The 9933-nt window shown below is 34.3% G+C and overlaps 1 protein-coding gene across 1 annotated transcript; it reads right to left on the bottom strand.

Moving 5' to 3' along the window:
* Positions 1 to 3363: 3363 nt before the first annotated feature.
* Positions 3364 to 7295, bottom strand: LOC143623219 (riboflavin biosynthesis protein PYRD, chloroplastic-like). Its single transcript, XM_077094175.1, has 3 exons — positions 6871 to 7295; positions 5156 to 5454; positions 3364 to 4253 (listed from the first exon to the last, which is right to left on the bottom strand). The coding sequence occupies exons 1-3, from the start codon at positions 7252 to 7254 to the stop codon at positions 3659 to 3661; spliced, it is 1278 nt and encodes a 425-aa protein (XP_076950290.1). The 5' UTR covers positions 7255 to 7295; the 3' UTR covers positions 3364 to 3658.
* Positions 7296 to 9933: the final 2638 nt, after the last annotated feature.

The following is a 9933-nucleotide window of genomic DNA, read 5'->3' on the forward strand; positions in this document are numbered from 1 at the left end:
TTTTTTAATGTTTGTTTCCGGTTTTAAGCTATACTTTTACATATGTAACTTATGGTACTCGAGATTGAAATAGAAGAAATGCATTCTTTTGTTGATGAGGTTTATTGTTTGTTTTCTTGGTTTGGTTTGTTTTGATTCATAGTATTTGGAACGGAATCGAACCCGACTTAAAAATGTTATGTTTGTAAATGGAGTTTCATATTATTATGCTAATTCTCCACTATATCTTGCATGACATCTTAAGTTGAATCAGCATATTTGCATTTGAATATAGAATGAATTTGAAAGAAGTATAAGATTGAAAGAGTTTAAAACCACTTTAATCGTCAGCACTTGTGTCAAAGTAGGGATGACAATGGGACAAATTTAGGTATTCCCAACCACATACTCAATTATTAACGGTCGTCCCATACCCAACCAGAACTCGTCAGGTATTTTCGGGCAATTACCTGTCGGGAATGAAAGAAGTGAACCTTGAACGGAATTGTTTGGATAACTGGCATGATTAATTTAAGGTCTATTCACGTCTTATTATAATTTCCGATATTTTTATTATGTTTTAAATTAGGGAAAATTCCCAAAAAGACTCAAACGAAGAGAGAGAAAAAAAAAATGATCCAAAAGGTCACAAGTTTCTCAAAATAACCCAACGAATTTGTACTGAGCCGTCGCATAGGGAATATAACCGACATGATTCAAAAACCAATTAAAATTTGACACTTGGCATAAGTCTGAGAAAACCGAACATATTTTTGAAAATATGAGGGTTTTCGTCCAAATCTGATATTTAAATCGATTTTGTAAAAAATAGTCTCTTTAGACGGTTTTTTTATGTTTATTATCTGGTCCGTTCAAATTGTGATTATACCTAACTTCTTTTCCATCTTCATCCACATCTTCATCTTCTTCATATTCATATTCATCTTCATCATCTTCGGTGGCCGGAAAGACTACCGCCGGCGTGGTTCCTCAGCTAAGGATCTGGATTGGTTCGAACCGGTTCATCATTAATGCCCATCCTGTGTTATAATGGCTCAACAACATTTATCATCATTACTTTTAAATCCAACATCACCTTGTACAACATCTGAACATTTAACAAAAACACCTAAACTTGGTTCTTCATTCACGGTTCATATATATTATAGTTGGACATTTTAAGCAAATTAGATTTTTGTAGTTGGACATTTTAAGCAAGAAATCTTTACTCAGAAGCAAAGTTAGGAATATATATATAATATACCAAAGACAGAGACAGTGGCGACCACCACAATTTTAAATGTTCAGATGTTGTACAAGGTGTTTTTGAATATGAATACAAGTGTGCATTTGTTAAATGTTCAGACACTTGGCATATAATATGAACAGAAGATGAAGATGTAGAAGATGAAGATGTGAATGAAGATGGAGAATAAGTTAGGTATAATCACAATTTGAACGGACCACATAACAAACATAAAAAAACCGTCTAGAGAGACTGTGTTTAACAAAATGATTTAAATATCATATTTGGACGAAAACCCCCATATTTTCAAAAATATGTTCGGCTTTCTCATACTTATGCCAAGTGTCAAATTTTAATTGATTTTTGAATCACGTCGGTTATATTCCCTATGCGTCGCCTCAGTACATATTCATTGGATTATTTTGAGAAACTTGTGACTTTTTGGATCAATTTTTTTTTCTCTCTCTTCATTTGAGTCTTTTTGGAAATTTTCCCTTTAAATTATTAAACTATGCACCTTTCTTTTATTATATTAATAATTTAAGGTGTAAGTAAAAAAAAATTGTGTTGCGTTATTTACAAGTCTAGTATTGTTTGTAGCCTACGGTTTTTTCTTATCAGTATTTAAAAAAGTCTCCTATAAAATAAAATAAGGAAGAATAAAGGGCCCAACCGGGTTCGAACTGGTGACCTATTGGTCTACCACTGAGCTATGGACCCATTACGTGTTTTCTATTTGAATTTATTTTCTTTATTACGTGTAGAGGTAAGGCTGTCTACATCTTACCCTCCTCAGACCCTAACATAGCTTTGCTATTGGTGGGATATACTGAGTACGTGTAGAAACCTTGGAATAGTTAAGAAAACAATACTTGAATATTTAAGTATTTGTTTTTGTCAATTTCAATTCCTTTTCTCAAGAATCAAAAGTGTTCAGGTTAAAAAAATTGAGTGGCAGAGAAAAAAACTCTTAAAAACCAAGGATCCTGACCGGATTCGAGTCCCATAAACAAGTAAATAACGAAGAAGTTTTCTTGTAAAAAAATAGAAAAAGAAAAAACAAATTAGTAGTATTTTTTTATTTATTGCATTGATACTAAAAGTACCTAACAATCAAACTAATAATTGGTCGTAAGATATATATTGTGTATCTAACTTTTGTTTAAAAACTATAAGCATATTTCACAAAACATATAATTGAAAATCCTTAAGAATAGCGTAGCCGTCTATGGAGGACTAAAAACAATTAAACCCAATATTTCTATAGGAGCTTAATGTGGCCAAATCATATATTCACAAAGCTAAAAAAAAGAAGAAAATGATACAAACTTATAGGGGTAACGTCTTGGAAACAACAAAACAATCCAAAAGACAAATATTATCAATAAAGACAACGACAACTTGTGGTCCTAAAGAGAGGTTATAGGTCGCTATCATTAATAGGGTCTAGAAATCATTGTAGAAGGGAAAATTACTAGAATATATAAGGTTGACCAACAACTTTTCAAAAAGAGAGATGACTATTTCAAAAGTTACAATCGGGTTATTAGTGTACGAGACACTCTAAGAATACCGTTAAACACTTAAACCTACAATACATCTTATACATCTTGTTTTGTTTAACATCTATTGAGCATATAAATATTAGGTACAAGAATGAGTAGCGCCGTTCAAGTAAAAAAAACAAGAATGAGTAGTACAAAATATAATATAAAAAAGTTGGTTTCAGCAAATTTGATTCTAAAATATTATTCAACACACAAAACAATCCAAAAGACAAATATCATCGATAAAGACAATGACATCATGTGGTCCCGATGAGAGGATCATTGTACAACATCACTGTAAATGCAATCGTGCATGTAACTAAAGTTGTTATCACGCTTTACTAGTAGCTAAAGGTATTTTGCTTTAACGACCTATAAATATGAATTGTGATGCTTTATTGTATACATCAAACCTTTGGAATGATTTTGAAGGTATTGTTTTTAATTTCTTTCAAATACCCTCTAATGTATCTTTCTCTAGCAAAAGTTTAAGGTTATATATCAAAAAAAAAAGTTAAGCTTGTATATCTTAAAAAGGGTAGAGTGCAGAAAATATATAAGATCATAAATTGACTATTATTATTATTGCATCTAAATCAATGAGTCAAGCATTCACTGGATTAGACATTTTCAGGTTCATGTTTTAGGCGTGTTGTTACAACGTCCACGCTGCATCATTAGAGTCCTCAGTCGTTATATTTGGCACCATCAAAGTGAATCACACTCGCAAGTTCCATTTTAAAGTCCTTATTTTGAACTCAAAAAATCAAACTAAATATTTCAAGTTGGCAAATTCTCGGTTTATAATTAACACACCCGCCACTTATATTTGACCAAAAATTGCTTCTTTGCGACACCTGTTTGAACTAAAACGAGTCATCCTCGATTAGAAGTAGCCCTCGAGTAATGCACTTTTACCCTCTTTTTCAGGTTCAAAATTCTTCAAACCCGCTCTTCGACTAATCTTTATCGCCTCAAGCGCATTAATATTATTTTCTTTACTTTCACTCCAAACGGGTAACACTTCAACCACCACCTTCTGCAACAAGTTTCCGTCGACCCCCTTCAAGATCTCGTCAAAGTCATCAAACCCCCCTCTTAAATCCAACAATACACTGCACAGTCCTCGACCTTTCAAACTCTCCAAAATTGTCATTAACGTCATTTGATCTAAAACAACTGTTTCGATCCCCTGTTCAGATCCCACAACCGTCTTTTGGTCTGTAAATATGATGACTTTTGAAGCTGATTCTTCATGTTTGGGGATCTGGATCTCGGGACTTGGATCTTTTGCTATTATTATATAAAGCGGTTGGTTCGATTTTGGTTCTTTGGATACCGGAAGTGGATGTTTTGCCAATGACTTTGAAGATTTTATAACTGCGTCGTGTTCTTGTAATAATTTTGAGTAGTATCCACCAGCTTCCATGGATTCTTCCCCAATATTGTCCGAGAGGCGACCGTCGATAGCGAGCGAATATCTGTGGTTTTCAGGATATATTATCACAAGAATATAAATTTATATGATAATTATAATCTTAACTGGTGTGCAAAACAGGTGGCTAAGTAACGGGCCAAATAAGCAATTGTGTTTGTATGACTCTAAATGGGCGGGTGGATCGGGATTGCCCTGAAACAACTTTCTTCCAAATTTTCAGCTTTTATAAATAATTGATGTCAAATGATTAAAGATGATCTTATTTAAAAAATCCAACTTTATGAATAAAACGACTTAGGAGGTTTTATGCATTAAAATTCCACCATTTCTACCTTTCAACCCATTCGAACCAAAACGACCCATTTCCCTGCTAGTAGGGGTGTGCATGGGTCGGTTTGGGCCCGTTTTGGTTCAAACCAAAAACTGAAGTTTTAGGTTTTTAAGTTTTTGAAACTGCTCGGTTTCTTTGGGTTTGGGTTTGCTTTCGGTTTTTTCAGTTTTACCATTTGAGCATGAAACTTTTGGGCCCAAATAAAAAGAACTTGGGACCAAAAATATTTCCTATTTTGTTAGTGAAAAAAAAAGTTAATAATTAATTATTATAATTTGGGCTAATATAAATGGGCGCTATTTATTAAATTCTTATAAAGTACTTTAAAGTTTAAATTCTAGATAAAATTTGAAAATCCACTAATTCGGTTCGATTCAGTCTTTCAGTTTCAATTGCTTGCAAAACCGAAAGTTCAGTTTTTACGATAAAAACCAACGCGCTGGTTTTGCTTAAATTCAGTTATTTCGTTTCGGTCTTTTCGGTTAGGGGTGAGTTTTTTGGGTTCCATGCACCCCCTACAACAAAAACTGATCCATTAAAAAGATGGGTCAAAATAGCCACAATTTTTAAACTGAAAACTAGTCAATGACCTTAAAAGTCAACATAAACCTTACCTTAACGTAACAAAAGGATTCCCGGTTTGCATTTGATGTATCCACGCCTCATTAAGCTTCTTGCACATTTCTTCTTCAACACCAACAATAACATCGATTCCTGCATCTCTTAATTTAGCAACACCCCGTGACGTTACAATCGGGTTCGGATCAACCATCCCAACCACCACTTTTTTAACTTTTGCTTTCATTAATGCTTCTGAACAAGGAGGCGTTCTTCCAAAGTGATTACACGGTTCCAAGCTTACATATGCAGTTGCATTCTCTGCTAGTTCTCCTGCATCTCTCAAAGCAAAAACCTGCAAACATAAAGATAATATTCGAGCATAAAATTCATCATCATCATCATCGTATTCAGTATATCCCACCAATAGCAAAGCTATGATAGGGTCTGAGGAGGGTAAGATGTAGACAACCTTACCTCTACCCTTTAGGAATAGAGAGGCTGCCTTCGTTGAGACCCCCGGCTCGATAGTAGTTTTGTATCAAGCCTTGAACATAAGGCACATAACACTCAACCATCGGGACACCACCGATTGGTGCATGTACCCTTGTCTTTCGGCTATCAACGCCACCACATGATGCCTGATTAACCTTCCGCCACTTTTAACGTTATTTTCACGAGATTAGTAAAATAACGTCAAAATTAGTACAATTTCACTTTTGCCCACCCGAGGGTTCGCACATATATACATTATATGTGCGCACCGCGAGTAGGGACAATCAAGCATAAAATTAAAACTCTTAACTACACTTTAAGCCTTGTGCATATATATTTTGACTAAAGATTATGATATGTTGTGTTTTTAGTTAGTAACCTGCAAGGTAGGTGATCCAATCAAGATTCGTTGTTTAGATGATTGTCTTTAACTCACATATACTAATAATCCAAACTCAACAACATGGAATTTGTTTAAGTTCGTTCATTTGCATTCGTTAATATATATATTCATTACAAAATTTTAGGCCCGTTGCAATTTACTAGTTTCAATAACTTTTTAGGCTCACCACATCATTCACACTTACTTTTAATTAGCTCAGTTATGTTCGTTCATCTATGTTCAATTCTGTTCGTTTGTGTACGCTCGTGAACCGTTCGTTTATACTATTACCAAATAAATATAAATGAAAACGTTAATTTTCTAAAAACCCTGTTTTTAACAAACGAACACGAAGAAGAAAACAGCGTTCGTTTAATTTTTTATGTTCGAGCGTTAGTTAGGTTAAAGTTAAACGGACGAACAGGAACATGCTCCGTTCGTAAACCATTCATTTATACTGTTAACAAACAAACATAAACAAACACGTTCATTTTCTTATCGAACGAACACGACCAAGAAATCCCAGTTTGTTTAATTGCTCGTGTTCGATCATTTGTTCGGTTAAAGTTGAAAGAACGGGCACGAACATGCTCCATTTGTGTTCATTTGTGAATTGTTCGTTTATACTGTTAACGAACAAACATAAACGAAAACGTTAATTTTCTTAACAAACGAACACAGACAAGAAAACCCCGTTCGTTTAAATGTTCGTGTTCGATAGTTTATTCATTTCAAGTTAAACATACATTCTTCGTTCGTGATCGTTCGGTTCGTTCACAAGCCTACGCTTTATAACTCAATGTAGCTAACAAAATCTGGTTGTTTGATTTAAAAATTTTGATAAAAATAAAAAAAGGTCTTTAAAATGTTAAAACATATATGACTTTTAAGTACCTCAGCATGAGGTTGACCAGCTTTGGGATGAAACCCTTCACCAACAATTTCACCATCTTTAACAATAACACAACCCACCATAGGATTAGGGCTAGTACACCCAGCAGCCTTTTTAGCAAGCTCAACACACCTTCTTATATAAAACCCATCATCTTTCCCCTGCAACCCATCAATTCCAATCCCAGCTAAACACACATGTTTCCTCAAATTGTTTGGTGATTCAGACACCCTTTTGTCTGAATTGCAAAACCCATGTTTGAATTTGAAAACGGAGTTAAATTTAGTGAAATGGGTCGGTGGTGGGTTAGGGTTAGGGTTTGGATAGTGAAAGTAAGATGAGGGGGTTGTGGGATTGGTGTAAATTGGAAGTATTTGTGCATACATTGGTTATAATATGAATGAAAATAGAAGTTAGTAACTGGGGTTTGAATATTGATGATGCATTAGAAGTGAATAAGGTTGAAGACAGAGTAGGGGGTGTTTGAATCTTGATATCAAAAGTAAGGGGGTGTTTGGCCCAGCTCTTTTAACAAAGCTTATAGCTTTTTCAGTTTTTTTTTTATAAAATAAGCTTAAATTAGTGTTTGGAGCTTTTTAAGTTTATACTTATAGCTTATATAAGCTTATTTGAATAAGCTTATTGAAATATGGTTTTTTAGCTTATTTGATAAAGCTTATCTGTTTAAGGGTGTAAATTACTCATTTATCCTCAAATGGTGGTGGATTAGTAATTATTACTCTAACAAATTAAAGAATGATGGATTTAACAACTTATTAAGACACATAATTAACTTGTAGAATATAAGCTAATCCAAACACTTAAAAAGAGCTTATCAAAAAATAGAAAAAAAGCTATAAGCTAATTTTTTATATAAGCTTGCTTAAAAATAAAAGCTAGGCCAAACACCCCCTAAATGGGGTTTGAATTTTATTTAACCTCCTTATAACTAATATAAGTCATAACTTATAACTTATTTATTCATAAAGTTTAACTTTTCCAAACACCTTTTAAACTTATGAGTTATAAGTCATAAAGATATAAAATAAGTAATCCTAAATACCCTCTTAGACGATTTCGGGTCGGAGTCCTTGATTTGGTTGAATTGGGTGTTAACTGTTAAGTGAGTTTACATTCAAACCCCTGGCTTTCTTTTACGTCTCACAACCAACTTGAATGTTGTTATTTCTTTTATTAAGGCGCAAATTAGCTCAAGCCAAATCGGGTTTTCACAGAGCCCGAACTTGTGTCTAGTATGGAAGTTCATTTAGGCTCGTTGAGCCTTAACAAGCCATATGTATTTTTAAGTTTTACTTCGTTTAGACCTCTATGTATTAGTTGCACACTATATAGCCAAACTTTAACTCGTTTAAGGTTTTATACGAGCTCGAGTCAAGCTTAAAAAAAGATTTTTCTCCATATATATAAAAAATAGAAAACATATATAAATAATTACCTAAAAAATAATAAACAAACCAAACACGGGCTTTAAATAACAACTAACAAATCGAGTTCATGATTTAGAAAACACAATTCAAAATAAGCTGAGCTCGGGCATAGTCGAAATTAGGCTCAGCATGTTTACAGCCCTAGATTTTAACATACTATGTTATAACTTTTAATAAAATAAATAATGATTCCTACAATAACTGAAGTTTAAAGATTATGCAAGTGAATATAAAGTAAACTACTTTAACTACAAACACCACCTATTTCTGGTAAACAAGAACAATTACACATGTAACTGCAGCCTCTATTTCTGGTAAACTCATTCATCATACATATCTAGATCATAAGATCAAAGTTGTTCTTGTTCTTCCCCAAATTCACTCTAAACATAACAAAAATGTCAACCCATGACATGCATCTTCATCACTCCAAGGTGACAGAACACTTCCTTAACCAATTCTGCTCAAAATACTCCATCAGCCCACACTACAACCCCACACCACCTTCACCTGATCACCATGTAACCGATTGTCCCAGCGGATACATTGCGGTCTACACGAAACAGTTCGAGTTCTCCAACCTCCGCATTCCATTCTCCATGTTCTTCCTAGACTTCCTTAAACATTACCACCTTCACATCTCTCAACTATCACCTCTTGGTCTGATCAAAGTCACTCACTTCAAACTCGCTTGTCGGGCTCTTGGAACCAGCCCGTCACTCCCTTTATTTCGTCGGTTTTTTAAACTAGCCCGCTACGGTGATTGGTACACCGTGGAGAAGCGGGTGAGTCCCGGGTGTGTGTGTTCGGTGCCAAAGTATATGAAAGAGTGGAAAAACATGTTTTTTTGGGTGTCTAAAGATGTTGTGCCTTATACTTTGCATTGGAGGCAACGCGGTGAACCATTGAATGTTGTTGATCCTTTGAGTGAGAATGTTGATGGCTATATGTATAAAATGTTGATGGAGCATCCGACTAGGTCGAGACCGCTTCCTGAGCATGTTTTGATCATGGCTGGATTGAGTCGGAACTGGCCGTATGCGAAGGCTGAGCTATCAAGGATGGAGACCAAAGTATGCTATTAGTTAATGTTGGTTTGCATATGTACTATCATATATTGTTTGATTGTTATAATATAGACTTTGGGGAAATATGCAATTGGTCCTATTATAATTATTAGGGGTGCAGACAAGCTGAGCCGTTCGCGAGCTACTCGAGATCAGCTCATTAAAAAGGTCGATTGAGCCGAGCTTAATCGATACCAAGCTCCAACCTAAAACTAAAGTAAGCTTGTTTAATAAACGAGCCCGAGCCTGAGCTTCACTTATCGAGCTTGAGCCGGCTCGCGAACCTTAACGAGCCTGTCATTTATATCGTTTTTTAAAAATATATATTTAATAACTATTAATTAATATATATAATGTTATGAAAAAATAAAAAAAAATACTAATCAATATGTATTATTTAATACATAAAATTATAATAGAAACATATATATAAAAATAATATAATTATATAAAAAATCATTGATAAATAAATAGTAAACGAGCCGAGCCTGAGGCGAGCTTGAGCTTGAAAATCTACTCACGAGCCGAGCTCTGTGTAAGTTAAACGAGC

This window comes from Bidens hawaiensis, unplaced genomic scaffold (genome assembly GCF_021521415.1).
Source record: "Bidens hawaiensis isolate Kalapana, Puna unplaced genomic scaffold, B.hawaiensis_p1.1 tig00003356_1, whole genome shotgun sequence".
Taxonomy (NCBI): Eukaryota; Viridiplantae; Streptophyta; class Magnoliopsida; order Asterales; family Asteraceae; genus Bidens; species Bidens hawaiensis.

Coding starts and splice junctions, on each gene's coding strand:
- LOC143623219 (XM_077094175.1), bottom strand. CDS start 7,254: ATGTATGCACAAATACTTCCAATTTACACCAATCCCACAACCCCCTCA. Junction 5,455..6,870: donor CTGGTCAACCTCATGCTGAG/GTACTTAAAAGT, acceptor TTATGTTTGCAG/GTTTTTGCTTTGAGAGATGC. Junction 4,254..5,155: donor AATCCTTTTGTTACGTTAAG/GTAAGGTTTATG, acceptor TGAAAACCACAG/ATATTCGCTCGCTATCGACG.